The sequence below is a fragment of the Crassostrea angulata genome, chromosome 7 (genome assembly GCF_025612915.1).
Source record: "Crassostrea angulata isolate pt1a10 chromosome 7, ASM2561291v2, whole genome shotgun sequence".
Classification (NCBI taxonomy): domain Eukaryota; kingdom Metazoa; phylum Mollusca; class Bivalvia; order Ostreida; family Ostreidae; genus Magallana; species Magallana angulata.
Window position 1 is genome coordinate 17821566 of NC_069117.1, and position 16891 is coordinate 17838456.

At 32.5% G+C, this 16891-nt stretch overlaps 1 protein-coding gene across 5 annotated transcripts; it reads right to left on the reverse strand.

Annotated features, from left to right (window-relative positions):
* Nucleotides 1-4609: 4609 nt before the first annotated feature.
* Nucleotides 4610-15959, reverse strand: LOC128155678 (uncharacterized). Of its 5 annotated transcripts, none has more exons than XM_052817503.1 (10): nucleotides 15850-15959; nucleotides 15606-15631; nucleotides 11932-12012; nucleotides 9929-11208; nucleotides 9412-9502; nucleotides 9050-9097; nucleotides 7637-7756; nucleotides 7254-7373; nucleotides 6202-6309; nucleotides 4626-5606 (listed from the first exon to the last, which is right to left on the reverse strand). In XM_052817503.1, the coding sequence occupies exons 3-10, from the start codon at nucleotides 11990-11992 to the stop codon at nucleotides 5374-5376; spliced, it is 2061 nt and encodes a 686-aa protein (XP_052673463.1). In that variant the 5' UTR covers nucleotides 11993-12012; nucleotides 15606-15631; nucleotides 15850-15959; the 3' UTR covers nucleotides 4626-5373. The 5 variants fall into 5 exon arrangements, with proteins under 5 accessions (XP_052673468.1, XP_052673463.1, XP_052673464.1 ...); XM_052817504.1 differs by having other exon boundaries at nucleotides 11932-12009; nucleotides 15850-15954; XM_052817506.1 differs by having other exon boundaries at nucleotides 11932-12009; nucleotides 15902-15945.
* Between the last annotated feature and the right edge of the window lie 932 nt (nucleotides 15960-16891).

Below are 16891 nucleotides of genomic sequence, written 5' to 3' on the forward strand. Positions count from 1 at the left end.
GCTCTTTACCACAAATGCAGGTTCATGTATGGTTAAACTTAAAAAATGTGATGTTGATTTTAATAAATAAAGAATTTATCAAGAGTTGAAAAACATGGAGATAAAAAACATTGACATTGACTACTGAGATTATATCGTAGAGATGATCATTGAGATTAAATCGTAGAGTTGAGCTACCAATGGTAAATGGAACAAATATAAAGATTAACATTCTGGAGATGAACTTTCAAAGAGGAATTTAATGCAAATCAGTGACATGGGACGAGAACAGTTATTTATCTGACATCAATAAAAGGGAAGGGCGTATTGGTATGTGTATGTTCAGTGTTTCAACTTATTATGAAGGAATTCTGTTTTTAAAATTGAAACCAATATGCCAAGGAGATATATATTGAAAAATGGAGATGAGCTGTATCAGCACTTTTGTCAGTATGCTACACATGTTTATCTAAATCCATGTGATCTGCCAAATTATTTTTGTTTTAAAAAGACATTGCTACGATGCCGGGCTTCGTCCACATTTTCGGGCCATAAAAGTGAATCATTTGTGGAAAATGGTCCCTTTTTGTCCCGAGAGTCGGCTATATCTATGTGTATTATTGAATCGTCTCGTAAAGGTATCAGGTATCTCTATTTGTAAAGAAACGTTCTTAGCCAGCTAGAAAATTTCTAACTGATGGGTCAATGTCAAAGCAAAATTCTTTGAAATTCTTTTCATTTCTTTGTCCATTATTTAAACAGGGCCCTTTGAGATGGTGACCATCTCAATTGTGTCTAGTAATTAATCAAATTGTACAACTACAAACATAATACTGATATTAAATTGATGCAAGTTCAACTCCCATGAGTACTTTCAGTACTTTGATTAAAGAAAGGTCGGTATAAACAACCACTTTGCTGTACCTGTGTTATGTGTTTTCTCTGCAAAAAGGGATTGTTTTGAGTTGTACTTTTAATAACGTCATGTTTCGTACAATCTGGGTTTTTTTATTTAACTTTTATTTTACTTAAAAGTTGTCTATTTAAAGAACGTACACGTTCATATTTTCAGTATCATACTTTGATTTAGGAAATAATATGCATATCGAGTTAAAGTCAATTTAATAAGAAAAACGATTTTGAAAATGCCATATTCATCTGGGTTGAGCCGTTTATTTAGTCCCCTACCGGTTTTCACCGGAGGGGACTATAGCTTTCCTCTGCTTCCGTCAGTCCGTCTGTCCGTCCGTCCGTCCGTCCCACTTCAGTTTTCCACACTTTTTTTCTTTATGCGTTTGAGGAATAATATGAAATTTACTGAACAGCTTCAAAATGTCAAACTACAGATCAAGTTTACATTTTTGTAGCGTCTGGTTGACATATTTTCGAGAAAATTTTATATTTCTATATTCCAATTTTCAAATGTCCGGGTTCGTTATCGGGCTCGGTGTGTATCAAATAAACGAGGAAAGTATGTTGTCAGTAATAATATCGTGCAATTCTTTGATCATTCCTTTAATTGTTTCTAACAAACAAATAAGTTCTGTAAAATAATGTCAAGCATTGTATTGTAAATTTAATCGACAGGGTTTTATGTATTATTACAATCGGGTTCGTTATAGGGTTGGTCTGTTGAGACAGTAAGAAATGATATTCTGCATGACAGTGCATTGTTTTCACAAATTTCTACAAACCGGTAGGGGACGTGTATTACTTATGCAATACTCTCAGAATGCTTGTTAAAATGGTATTAATGGCGGTCGGGTGGCCGGGCGAGCGGGCGTGCGGCTGTTTTAAGGGTGCCCCTATTCCCCTGTTGTTCAGATAACTCCTAATACAGTTTTCAAGATAATTTTCGTTTTGCAGATTAATTGAACACTGATCAGAGATGTGCATGTAACTCTTGCTTTGATTTTGATAATTCATGACCTGTTGAACTCAGACATTTTTTTTTGCATATAATATTGCTGATAGAGTAATCCTTTCCTCAGGATTACTCTAATTCTTTATATCAATATTAGATATGGGAGAGATTTGCATATTACTTAAATATATTTTTAATGTAAGAAAAACTAGACTTTGACCCGTGCGTGCACGGGTTGATATTGTATCTGATATCGGACATTTACGAAATAGATACATCGACACACCGTTTTGTTGACATTTATATAACCAAGCTTTAAGCCTACGATAATGCTATTAATTTCACTACACTCTGCTTAGTTGGAATAATCTAACTGTGTCTCGGGACAGGCCTATACCACAGTTAAAATGCCTCCCAGATTTACACGTAATGTAGCAAAAAATACGAGTTTGGAGAAAAAAAATGAAGCTGCATTGAAAATAACAGTCAAGTTTTTCAAAATAAACCCTTTTGAGGCTGTAAATACCTTTCATCTAAAAATGTAATTCACACTCATGAAAAATTCAATACTTTTTTCACTCGCATCGAGTTGACATTTGAAACTATTGGGATTTTTCATATTTTAAATTGCACTGAGTTATCTCCCGTATTTCCTTTGATGAACAGAATATATATATGACAAATTTTCAATGAAAATTTACACGTATTTGTAATATCGTTTCTGAGTCTATCTATGCAGCTGTGATATTGAGGAAACAGAAACTGAAAAGCCTCCCGTGATTTAGCGTGAATTTAATGCGCATGCCGCATGCACAAGATTGTAAAAGCCGAAAAATCCATATGATTTCCGGATTTTTTAAAAGGATTTTCGTTGATTATTAATTAGCGAAGATTGATTTAGAAAAAATAAAAACAAATCGGTAACCTTCAAGTGCCAATAATATTTAAAATATATAAAACAAAAGACAGTACTCGTCCGATTTCTCGGTATTAAAGCCAAATATTCGAGTCTATTATTTTGATATAGTAGTATAGATGCTAGTTGTTCAACTTGTCGTTTTTAACAACACTACTCCATTTGTCCGGATAAATATGTTCAGTTTTCAAGATGAATAGTTTCTGTTTTGGATTTCAGTTGTACATATATGCATGATGTGTACATGTCTATCACTTGCATATTGGTTTTATGAGAAAAATTCCAATGGCTGATCTTACGGCTAGGATATTGAAATTGATCTACTCGTTTTAGACATTGTTTTTAATCAAGACATTTTTGTCCCGCTTTACAACATGTTTACAGTGATTAAAGTAATTCCTTGCTAAAGAAGCATTAACAGTTCGGTCTGCAGTGTGTTGCTTCTGGGTTTAACCATTGGCTTAAAAGTTTCAACCTATATCTGACAATACAATTTTATAAAAGTGGAAAAAGAGATAAAATTTGACGAAAATATTCTATATTGGGGTTTTCAGGCGGATGCAAAATATCTCCATTTTTGGAATTTGTAAAGTCGATTTTTTGTCAGCGATAACCCCGTACAGAGATCAGAAATTGAGACTTTTATTAATTTGGTCCCTGCAACGCGCGGGAAATGTACCCTTTTCAAGATAACACGTTATTGGCAGTTGAATGGTACATGCGCCATAGAGATAAACATCTTATTTTGATTCTTTCATCATTATGATAAAAGTACAAAAAAGAGACGAAACGACCACTTTTATTCAAGTCGGATCCGTTTTAAGTAGTGGTATTCAATCAATCAATGTAGGATCGACACAAGAATTGCGGATTGTGTTCAAAACAAGAATACATTTATTGCTGTCACATTGACAGCTTTTCTCTTGTTAATATGATATCATTTTTCGGAGTTGATTTAAATCAACTCTCCAAAGCAGTTACTCAGACAAACCGAAAGTGAAACAGTGTTTGGACCTCAGCACAAATCATCGCTGCTGACAAAACTTAGTTCTTGAAAATAATTAATAAATTCGATGTAATGTATGCTAAAGCATTGTTTTGCAAGGAAACTTATTTATAAATACCTTGAAAATAGTCAGATTTTAAATGATAAGAACAATTTAGATATTTTTGTAGTCGTATGTATTCCTACGCCAGAGTTCAATATAGTCTCGTTCAACTCGACGCTCGGCTGTCTCCGTAAATCTCCGACAAGCAGAGAGTCTCTCTTGCTTGTCGGAGATTTACGGTGTCAGTCGAGCGTTTGGTTGAACGAGAATAGAGTTTAATATTGCTTGGATCCATAAAATTTTCGAGAAATATTTCTTTTACTGATACATAGTTTGATTGAATTAATTTTATCTTTAAATATTATTTAACATGATTCAAATGGGGGTTTCTCGACATTCTTGTCGAAAAAGTCCAAAAATTTATGTTATAAAAAATTTGCATAATTCAAATACAAATTAGAAACTACATGTACTTGTCATGCAAAATAACATATTATTGATTTTAAAATAAATAACCATCGACAAAATCAACTCCCGTCAGTTCTTCAGTACTTTGATTAACTTATTTTTGTGTATCGAAATTTAACAAGATTTTATGACTTATTATAACACTTTACCAAGTAGCAGACACGATTTTACGTCTTTAATGTAAAAGAGTTGAAATGTTGCTGCAATCTCAACTCCGTTATGATTCGAATGTATCGTTAATCCCATATTTTTCTACCTTTTTTAAACTATTAAATTTTAACGTTTGTAATGCACGTTTTTTGACTTCTAAAATTCTCTCATAATAATTCATTTTCTATAGCATAAACCCCTGTTAACTGTACATTGACATCAGTTTGCACCAAATTCAAGACAATAATAATCAATGCCATTTTAATGTCCTTTGGATATTTGCCTTTTAAAAAAAGATCAATTGTGTTTCAATTGTAAGAAAAGAAATATCGGAGTTATTTTTATGTCTAACTAATAAAGTAATAGAATCAACCTACTAGTAGAACATAGTTTTTTCTGTTAATCTGGGAAGCTTTTTTGAAAGAAATAATTTGGCTTTGACCAAAATTGCTCGAAGTATCTGCATGAATAAATAAACACAATTTTTATCTGAATTATTGTTCGTAAGTGGGTTTTTTTAATGTAAAACGCCAGAGAAGTTCTACCAATTTCCATATTTATATCAGTGCACATATAAAACTTGAAATATCCAAATTAGCATTATTTATACCTAAAACCATTTGTCACAAATCCGTTTATTTCAGAATGAAATCTAAGGTACCATACTATGATAAATATCAAATCTTTATAAAATGCTTGTCACATGATTGCCAAATCCAGTATACACATGCATGTGTTCGAATACTACGGTTCCCAAAGGATAGCTTGAACGTATTTCTTCTCTTTTATCTAAATTTTCTCCATCCTCATTGTCAGCATCATACAGGCCCAAAATAAACTCCAGCCTTTCTTACAGGACATCCCGATGGTTCACAACTTAACTACGACAACATAACAGTCAAATGCTACGCTAAGTTAAACAATAACTTTAAACATTGTTTGCAAATCTACATATACATGGGTCGAATACTAGGGGCTCCGATAGGCAGCTTGGTCGTACTCCTTCTCTTTCGTCTATATCGTTTTTCATCTTCATCGTCATCGTCATCCCGGTTTTTGAGTAGACCCCAGCATTTCTTACAGCAAGCCCCGATGGCACCCAATACAACGATAGCCACGCCACTGGTTATTCCGATCTCCGTCAAAGTGAACCACTGCGGTTTAATCTGATCCATGCTTACTTAAAAATAAAAAATAGTAATTCGCCTGTATTTTCTAAGAATGATGCATATAAATTGCTTGTATTTTTAGTTTAAAAGCAATTATAGAAATTTTGCAATTTCAAATCTAACTAAGCTCGGTTAATAAGCCGTTAACATTGACATTTTGTTTCAATTTTGCTGTTCGTAAAAATACTAAATGCATAATGCCTTTGCATCGCCTTGGTAACCAAGGTTTGTCAATCTCCAAATAGATTTCAAATCATAATTTTTCTTTAAAGCAATTTTGTTTTCTAACAGTTTCTTATTATCGATTGCCATGCTATTGATGAAGCACATCATTTGCTACTGTGTTGTTTGCATTCAAGATGGAGATATTTATGGGATAATGCAAACTCAAGCAATATTAACAATTTGATTTAAGCAGAATAATATTTTTTATATATCCTGCAATCCTTACATCTATATAAGAACGGAAACGCTTAACAGTTTATATGAGATGTACGCGACGTTTTGGGGCAAATCGCCTTTAATGTGTGAGAAAATAGCTGATAATTGCATTTGTACACATTAGGAAGTTTGATGCATCAAAATGAAGATAAAATTTAATCATACTTTCTCTTTTAGTCGTTGGTTGTTTTGTTGTTGTGGTCCTTGTAGTTGGTCTTGCTGTTGATCTTGCAGATGATGTTGTTAGTTTTTTTGTTGTCATTGTAGTCGTTTCTTATAAGAAAGAGTTCGTTTTATGTATCATTTATCAAAATTGAACAATATCTTTCAGCTTCGTGTATAAATAATTATATTTATCACTAAGCTTTCGAGGCAAAATAAAACTTATTTCAATGATTTTTTTAAAGAAATAAGGTATCATTTGTTGGATGTACATCAAGATATAAATACGCGTTGGTCAAGTGATCAAATACCATTAAGCCCGAAGGCTTTATGGAAGATTTAATCACGTACCAACCCTGAAAAGGTAAAAAAAAATCCTACTTGTACAATTGACAAATAAACGATTGAAGCTTTGCAGAATAGTATCACTACCATTAAAGTCACAGAGCAGTTGAAAATTTGAAAACAAAACGATTGGAAAGTTTGAAAGAGTCTACTTGGGCATTTTCAGATGAAATTCTATCGCAAAATCAGATTCAAGATCATAATGATTTTCCTCGGACATTACAGAGGCAATCTTTTCTAATTTCTTTTACGGATCAAAACGGACAGAGAAGCAGAAGGAGTTAAATTTGGCCGTAAATAAACTAAAGTATAACAAAAAGGTCTGTCTTTTGCGTCTGTGATTTTGATCGAAACTTGTTACAAGAGTCAAAAATGATTATGTTTTCATTACGAAATTAGGTGTGTTTTAGCGTAAGTCGGTTAGTTTAAGTGTGTAGAAAAGAGTGACCTAGATTATTTATGCGCTAGTTTGACCTCTTGACCCAGGCTGATGCAATGCAGGAATAACAGCGGATTGCACAAACAGAATAAATAAAACAAACAAATAAAGGGAAAAGCAAATGCAAGTGTAAATATTTCATAATATTAGCACATGTCGTCACCAATGATTATATGTACGAGATTCGAAGCAAAAATAAAGGCAGAAGTGATGTTAAGTTACTGATATTATGTGTCTCCACAAGCATAAGATTAAATGTAGCTTTGCTCACTCTTTGTCGTTGGTTGTTTGGTTGTTGTGGTCCGTGTCGATAATGTAGTTGGTGTAGTTGGTCTGTCTGTTGAACTTGTGGATGTTGTTGTTAGTTTTGCTGTTGTCATTCTAGTCGTTCCTTATAATAAAAAATTCGTTTTATGTATCATTTATCAAAATAAAACAATATCTTTGAGTTTCGTGAATAAATAAACAAATTCATCACCAAGCTTTCGATCCGAAATGAAACTTTTGTCATTGATAATTATCTTTAAATATTAGCACACGTTATCACCGGTAACTTTTTGTACAAGTTCAAAGCAACAATGAATGCCGAAATAACGTTATATTTGTGATGTTATGTGTCTCCACAAGCATAAAATTAAATGTAGCGTTGCTCACTCTTTGTCGTTGGTTGTTTTGTTGTCGTGGTCTGTGTAGTTGATGTAGTTGGTGTAGTTGATCTGTGTGTTGAACTTGTGGATGTTGTTGTTAGTTTCGCTGTTGCCATTGTCGTCGTACCTCATTATAAAGAGTTGCATATTAATCATATCACATCATATCATATCATATCAAATAATATCATATCATTTCATCAAAATAACTGTAACAGCATTTCTGAATATTTATATACTGATAATCAAAAATAAATAGTAGTTGCAGTGTAAATAATTGTTTCCTTCCATTTTGCATTCCTTCATATATATATATATATATATATATATATATATATATATATATATATATATATATATATATATATATATATATATATATATTGAAACACAATAAAATCCACAGTGGTCGGCGAGTTATAGATAAAAATTAAATAAGAAAACACGAAAAACGTTCAATATAGCTTAAGCGCTTTCATTTTAAAATCTTCAGAAGCTATATAATGGCATCACAATTTGTACAGCTATATATATATATATATATATATATATATATATATATATATATATATATATATATATATATATATATATATATATTTTAACTTTTAAGTCAAAATCTAAAGTATTTCAAAGCAATGTGTGCATTGTTTATGTCAAAAATGTTTATTGTGAAATTTCAATAATCTACTTTTATTTTTAAAAAATATCTCATATTTTGGGGGAGAGCTACTAAGAGGCCTTGAATCACCGTTGTCTTGCTTCCTGTACAAAAATGTGTTTGCTATATATTGTTTCAAAGAGAAACTGATAACATTAAATGATTTTACAGTGGAGCCTCAAGTTATCCGGACGCTTTCATTCCCGATTTCAATTGTCCGGATAGGTGAGGCGTCCGGATATCTGAAATGTGTTTATTGTTGTCATGAATGGTTTTTGTTTTATTTTGTTTTTGCCTTTCATACTAATAGGAACCCTGCTTTATCTTATTATTATGTCAGGAAATATTAACCAAACTATATTGATAACCGAATCCAGCTAAATTCTTTGTGTCCATGTGTGATACCATAGGAGTCGGCAATCTTATCAATAAATAATAACTAGAGTCAAAAAAAGTAAAAACTGAGCCATGAGCTTTCATCGTCCTGTTAAATGAAGCAAAATTGATAGTAAAACAATTTATGGGGGGGGGGGGGGGTAAAACAGACCGTTCGGATCCGGGCCGCGGAATTCCGGATAAATGAAACAAAATAACGTATAAAAATTCTGTTCCCAAATAAAATTGTCCGTAAACTGAAGTGTCCGGTTATCTGGCGTCCGGATACCTGAGGCCCCCCTGTATTTATCTTATTATCATTTACATAGATTTTAAGCAAAATAAGATTTTAAAAAATTCTTCATATTGCTAAAAGAATTTTACTTTGTTCTGTGACGCAATCTTCATTTTCCTTTCCGTCCACATCATTGTCTGCAAACGTGTTTATCGTCATTAGTTGTAATACATTTTATCATAAGCTAAGTTGAATATCAACAATCAGTCTAGAAAATTTACATTGTCAGTATAAATCTTACAATTTGTACAGCTATTCTGTTTTAAAGCAGTATTCGTAGATACTGATTTGTGTTTCATAGCTAGTGATTTCTTTTTTTATTTGTTACTTTTTTCAATTATTGATTAACTATTCCTACACAACTCACTCTCCCAAGTTTCTATGTCACTACTTAATAATCATCTTGTCATAAAACTTATGAAATAAATACTAGTATACAGCTACAGTTAACCTTTATAGTCATTGCATATTTCTTCATCCACTCGTCCATCACAGTCATTGTCTAAACCATCGCCAACCACCATAGGTTGAGGCTGACATTCCTGTGCAATACAAAATGAATTTATATTATGACGCCCCTTTTTGGTGTTTCATGCGAGTATCAAGGTAGAAAATGTTGCAAAATAAACTTATGAACTCGTGTTTGAGGCAAAGTTCGCTGTTCTTTTTTATGCCTTTATTTTTCTTGACAGAGTATGAGACAGTCTTGGAAATGATCGTCAATGTCATAGAATACATGTAACCATGATAAAAAAGTCTTTTTGACATCAACATTTGAAATTAATTTGGGAAACTTTGTGCATTGAATAATCTGTACACAGAACATCAATCAAATTGATGCTGTCGAAGAGTATAATTGGATGCAGTTATTCCACACGTGTATACATCAGCCGTAGTCAGATACAAAAATTACGCAATACAAAAAAGTTGTTAATCTACTTTAATTATTACATCCTTGCACTTAATACCTGATTGATTGGTGTGAATCTTTGACCGACTGGAAAAGCGTACGATTCATGATATGCTCCACCGTATAAAATGCCCCCAAGTGGTAACACTCCTGATGAATGTTTCAAGGTGTGACTGCCATGTGGGATCGTAATGTAACCGATCGAGATATTGTTGATTTGAGCAACATTGGAAAAGCCTTCCTGTGGAATGGGGTTATTATCCAGAACCAACTCTTTGTAGGACAGACCTTCCATCAGGAAAATAAATGTGTTCTCGAAGTTTTTGTTTTCGGATGATTTTGGTGTCAAGAAAGAGTAAAAAACATTGCTTTGCTCTATTGGTGGAACAAGAGTCATAGCAGGATCGCCATTACGTCCACCACTTGCACTAGGAATATACTGAACTGTTAAGATAGGTTTGTTGGATGAAATAAAGTCAGCACTTGAAACTCTTGTTTCGTAAAACTGTCCAGCTTGTAATGTGTGTATCCCATTATTTTTGTTTCTAATCACCGTGTCGTCTTCACTTGCCAAAACTCTGATAAAGTTAGGACTAGTATTAGGAACAGGACTCATTACAAATTGTTTACCCCAAACATTCACAGGAGGTATTTGTTCCTCGATGTGATCTTTTGAAGTTCCTTCTCCAATGTTTGTTACCGTTGTTCCTCCAAAAACAGATATTTTCTGTGATGATTGAACAAAGGTTCCTGTTAGGTCACCTTTACACTGGAGTTGCAATACCTCAAATCTACTGATAGTGGTATTAAGCCAGTCATTATTTTCATACTTCTTACTCTCAAGATTAATTTCCCCCCTATTTGTTGACTTTATCTTTATTTGCAGTGTAGTTCCTTCTTCTGTGCCTACTATTACAATTGTAGATTTAAAGAAACTTGCATAAACGGAAAAAAAGGAGGGTACAAAATATTCTGTTCCTAACACATCAATAGGTATTCCAAGAAATCCATCTGTTGAATGCTGAGCCTCGTTAATGCCGAAAACCACAATTTCATCCGATGAGATGATATGGACAGCTTTATGGAACCGTCCTGTTCCTTGAACTCTGAGAGACTTTGGAAGTGTTACCTCTTTAACAACCCCTTTACTCACTGTTATGTTTTCTCCAGAGTAAATATCTTTCGCAAGAGGAGCTGATATTGAAACGCTAACGATTCCAAGATTCGAAGTTGTTATAAATACTTTTAACGGGATTTGTGAAGTACCCCCATGAGATTGGGATGCTTCCATGAATCCAATGATGAAATCTTTCCCAGCATTGTCTGGTACTTCTTTACCTAGTAAAGTCAAGGGAGCATTAAATAAGTTCAAAGTTCATTGAGACGATTTCTTTGCAATTATCCTTTTCCTTTTATCCTATAATTTTAATCGAAACTAAATTTATTCTTCTCAACACCTTAGATGTCATAAGTTCATGTGCTTATTACTCTATGTTTCACATGATACCCAATTGAGTTAAGCTCTGTTGTGATAACATTTGCATGTTATATGGGACAATATATATATATATATATATATATATATATATATATATATATATATATATATGCGCACCAATGAGGTTTTGATATACATGGTGAAGAGATACGTTTACTTTTGCAACATTGAAAAATTGACTTTTTGGAAACATGAGTGTTGATGACTACAGTTGCATCTTTAAAACAATAAAACTGTTATAAGTGCATAAAATCTGTTATGTTTACGTGAGAAATATTATATAAAATCCCCTCCTTTTTAGTTCGTGGGATGCTTTGGGGATTTTATTTAAGCAAATGTTACTGTCATATTGAAAAATTGGTCTTTTCTAGAAAAACAAGACAAAAAATTAATTTGGCGTCGCGTAAAACACATTCACAACTTATGAAATAAAAAGTCCTTAACCTTCTTGTTCATTTTAGAATCGAACTACCAGTATCTTTCTTCATAGTTATAATATTAACCGTTTTGGTTGCTAGTTATCAAATAAAATCTCACTTGTACACCTGCATTATGTCACTTACCTAAATAGGAAACAATCATCGAAAAAAAGACGAGTAAAATCATTCTTGTTTTTGCCTTCATTTTCTTGTTTAGAAAACCTACTAAAAAGAAGATATGCACGAAAGCCCAGAAGGCTCATTTGAGATTCGAGATTCAAAATACAAAATATGAAATTCGAGATTCAATATCCAAATTAACCAATGAAATCAAGGATCTGAAAACCTGTATCCAAGCGACATCAAACTGTTCTAAATAAAAATCATCCGTACATGCTCTTATCTAAAAATAAGGTATCATTTTTGGATGTATATCGGGATATAAATACGGGTTGGTCACGTGATCAATCCCATAAAGCCCGAAGGGTTTATGGAAGATTTGATAAAGTACCAACCCGTATTTAAATCCCAATATACATACAAAAATGATACAGTATTTTTTATATTTACATTTGTTGCAAATTATGAGAATAACAATGCTCCATACTTTTTTTTGTGATGACCTATAGAGAGCCGCTTCGGTTAAGATGACGTAACAAAAAATAGTTCAACAATGTTGCAAGTATTTGATTATCTTGATAAATAAATATGATACTACTTTTAACAAAATATGTAACCTTCTATACTGAAAACAATGCCAAAACTTAGACTCATAATAAGACAAGTTGCTGTCCTTTAAAAAAGGACTACAATACGTGGACCATTTGCAGGTGTTTCCAACGAAAACGTAAAAGCTTTAAGATTATCAGAGATTCCACCGACTCTAGCCCTCTGCTTTTAACCACTAAATTTGTATGTTGTATTACGTATACATTTATGTATAGTCCTGACTTTTTATCTCAGAATTTAAAGGGTTCATACTTCTAAAATAATTATGATCTATCTATGAATGAACAGCTGATGAAGTTTGCATGTATAGTATCATGCATTCGGCGAATTCTACTATTTGCGCACACATTACGATTCGCACTACTTTGTTAACTATGCAGTGACAGCTTTGTGTAAATTAAAAATTTCATATTTTGATGTATTTTTCTTGGGATTTAAACTTTTATGCAGGAACATAATTATTCCATCATACTTAAATGCTAAAAAAATTAATCAAGAAGTACTCTAGCCTCGCCTACTGTAAAAGTAAAGTTAAGTTACATGATTGTGTATTCGGAAAACAACAAAACATTGCAAATTATGCTATTTGATGCATGTTGCAGTTTCGGCATAACATTAACATATTTCATAATACTGATAGTTCATATCACATGCCAATCATTTCTTTAAAAGGAATACTTTGTTTCTGTACTGTTTACCGACAACATTACAATTACAGCGCCTTTGAACTTATGAACACATATGACACGGAATCCCGATTCAGATAAACGTGTGCTAGCCTGGTTCCCTGAGCTACCCATTACGCACAGGAACCAGGCTAGCTGATGCGCAGAATGAATTTTCTCCATTGCATCCGGTTTAACCTCGCTTATATATTTTCTGCGTGGACCTCAGGGTCCACGCAAAAAGGAGTCTTAACATTTTGATAACTAGATGATAGCCCCCGCAAGCACGTGAATTAACACTTTACCGATTATTATGATATAATATGTTGAACCATTTTTTTTTGCTCATTTTGTATATACTTTGTCCGATTTTTTTTTATCTTTTTCTTTAAAATTGAAATCAAAAATAAATTGCATTGTTGGATACTTTGAGGAGCGGGCAGGGATGAAAAATCTAAATTGAAATGGATAATATATATACATGTACGTGGCCTTAATCCCGTTTGTTGCAGCTGACTGAAAAAAACCCCTTTTTATTGTATTTATTTATTTCAAACCAGAGAATGGGTATTTACTCTCTCTCTCTCTCTCTCTCTCTCTCTCTCTCTCTCTCTCTCTCTCTCTCTCTCTCTCTCTCAATTTTAGTTCTTTAGGTCATTTTTCAAAATAATTTCTATTACTGTCCTAAAGAATTACAGATGAAAGACTGTTTTGAAAAACAATCTGGAGGGGAAGGGGCATTCCCATTAAAGAAGTATAAAATCAAATCACGCTAGGTTATGCATTATTTACATGATTGTTATTTACACAGAACACTCTATTTCTCATATATCTGATCGTATATACTACATACATACATTTGTTTTCCCTTGGACTGAAATGTCACAGTTTCATTGGTTAAAACATAACACGTGATTGCCTCATATATCTCTATATTTGTTCGGTGAGAAATAATATTAGGCAATATGGCCGTCATTGGCCGACGCTTCGCTTACTCATTTTGACATTTCGTAGTATTTAATACATACACCGCATGCCGTAAGTTGTTAAAGTATTTGGAGTAGTTGCCCTTTGAAATTCTTTAAAATTAAAGTAGTTGCCCTTAGAATATTGACGTCACATTGTTTTGTCTGGAGCAGAAATAAATGGCAGCGTCGAAATTTGCTCAAATCTCTGGAGAGGAAAGGAATAAAACATTTAAAATTGAATAGCAACAAAACATTGTAAGTAAACATGGGTGAAGAAAAGATTTTTAAAGAGTATTTGAAAGGTGAGATTGAAAATTTTAAAGAATTTAAATGAGTTAAATTGGATCTTTTACATGGCTTTGCATAGATCTTCGCTATTTGTGAATAAATATGTCGCTTGATAGTCCTCGGGAAAACAAAACACTTATTATTTTAGTAACTGACTCACTACGAAAATAAATTGGGTTGATCAACCTCATAGAAGGCTCGGCTTCGCCTCGCCATCTATGAGATTGATCAACCCAATATATTTCCGTAGTGAGTCAGTAACTAACCTAATAAGTAATAGTATTCTTCTTTATTGTATTAGAATGTCAAAATGTTTGAATCATAATTTGGGTTTTACTCTGGAGAAAATAGTCTTAAAATTTTAAAATTCTGTATCGATAACATGTGCTGTAATAATATCTCAATGATTATGTTATAATCATATTGCACACAAAACAAACAACAAGTAATGCTTATATTCGTTGTTGAAACCTAATACTTACTATTTAGATTAAAACCTTTTCTAAATAAGAATCTCTATACGGGGATCTCCCTTTCCCTCAGAGAAAATTCAAGCTTATTAAATTCACATTGTAAAATTACTGAAAATAGGCCTCGAACCACCCCTGTACCCTCTGAAAATAAAATTATCCCCCCCCCCCCATTACCCGGCTCATGAATTTCTCTACGATAACCGCGTTTTTACACACCAAGTCTCTGGTTTAAACGCATTCAGTGTGAAATTTACCCGGGTTTAAACAAAAACAAATGGGGGGGGGGGACACAAAGGGCGAGCAAAATTACATGTAGTTAGATTCGCGAAAAACACGGCATTCTTGTCTTAATTACCCTGTAAAATAAATCATACAAAATAAGCATAATCAATATAATCATAATCAATAAGCTGGGGGAAAATGACATTTATTTCAAGGTAAGGGCATATACAGTATGAATGATATATAGAACACTTTGATGTCGCTATGATACAGGTTTACTTTTCAGATCCTTGATTTGGTTAACTAGATTTCGAATCTCGAATGAACATTCTCATTGTTTTTCTCATGCTAGTGAAAATGAGTTTTTATAAATTGATAAAAAAAAAGTTAGCACTTATTAAAGTTCAGAAACATTACACTTGTTGATATATAAAAAAAAACATCGAAAAATTACATGATCAATGATAACTTACAATTATGTTACATCATCCTCTGATACCTAAAACACAAACATCAAAAATTTCAAAACGAATGAAAAAGAATTCATACGATACCAAATGTTAATAAAAGTGTTATAAGAGTTTTTCTCACTGGGAATTTTTAGGAGATTTGTTTTCATAAATGCTATCTGGGTTTCATTTAAATTACAGATAAACAAAATTACGGATTTACTCGCTTTATACTGAAGACTTTCTTTCCTGATGGACATGACTTTACCTTACAATCCATCCAGGGGATCACTGCAAGATATAAAATAAATAATAATCACCTCGGTTTATTTCAAACAAGGCACCTCTTGGTGGTTGATTCTTTACACTGTCACTTTCACGTCTTATATGTTACTTTCACGTCTTATATGTGGTCAAAGTGAGAGGTGATTGGTCCATCCAAAGCACACCAGATAAAAAAAAACCAGGGTTATCTTTTTTGGCATTTAGCGTCATTTTTTTAAATTAATTGTGTACCTTTTACTTTTAAAATTTTGCTCGATGATACCAAGTGAATACATGTATTTACATATATCTTGTAAATTCATATTCGTTGATTTTCTTTAAGTTTTGAATAACAACAACAAAAAGGAAATTGCGTTTTCTTTTTGTAAAACGCGCTGTATTCTCTATGAATTCATACAATGCTGGATTTGTTGTTTGGGATATTAGTATTTAATATAACTATAATTAAATACTATTATTGATTATTGTAGATTATATTTTCACATATGATATAGATAATCAGTTTATGTTGTAGCCTGACTTTGTTAAGACGGTATTTGTGATAATAACAAACACATATAAGTACAATAGCTCTAAAAAAAAAAATTCGAATTGGCTTACTTCATACATTCTTTTGTAATATTTGGCATCTGCGAATTGTTAATAAAGAAATGTACAAAAAAAAAACTCGTATCATTTTAATATTTAAAAAAAAAACTTACTGATGGATAGATAGAATACAAATAAAGTAATATTGCAACCTATCTGACTGAGGATAAAATATGGATCTAAAACAGAAATTTATTTTATTGAGGCAGAAATTTGGACAAACCATTTCAAATAGATTCTTATTCATAGAAATGTCGATATGTTTTGGTTTCTGAGCACCAATTTACGAAAATAATTTATACTTGTCGATTAATTTCGCAGGGGTGTGGCTTTTGAATGGAATACAAGTCACTCTAGAAGACAGCACATCCAAATGAAGTTTGGGGTATTAGTATTCTCTATCAAAAATGTCTCTAGTACATGTATTTGGAATGTTG

What these genes read in the sequence shown, in the direction of transcription:
- LOC128155678 (XM_052817503.1), bottom strand. Translation starts at nt 11,992, where the DNA reads ATGAAGGCAAAAACAAGAATGATTTTACTCGTCTTTTTTTCGATGATT. An exon ending in GATGATTGTTTCCTATTTAG is followed by an intron (nt 11,209 to 11,931) that starts GTAAGTGACATA and finishes TGACTTTACTAG; the next exon opens with GTAAAGAAGTACCAGACAAT. An exon ending in ACCAACGACTAAAAGAGAAA is followed by an intron (nt 5,607 to 6,201) that starts GTATGATTAAAT and finishes TTTATTTTTAAG; the next exon opens with TAAGCATGGATCAGATTAAA.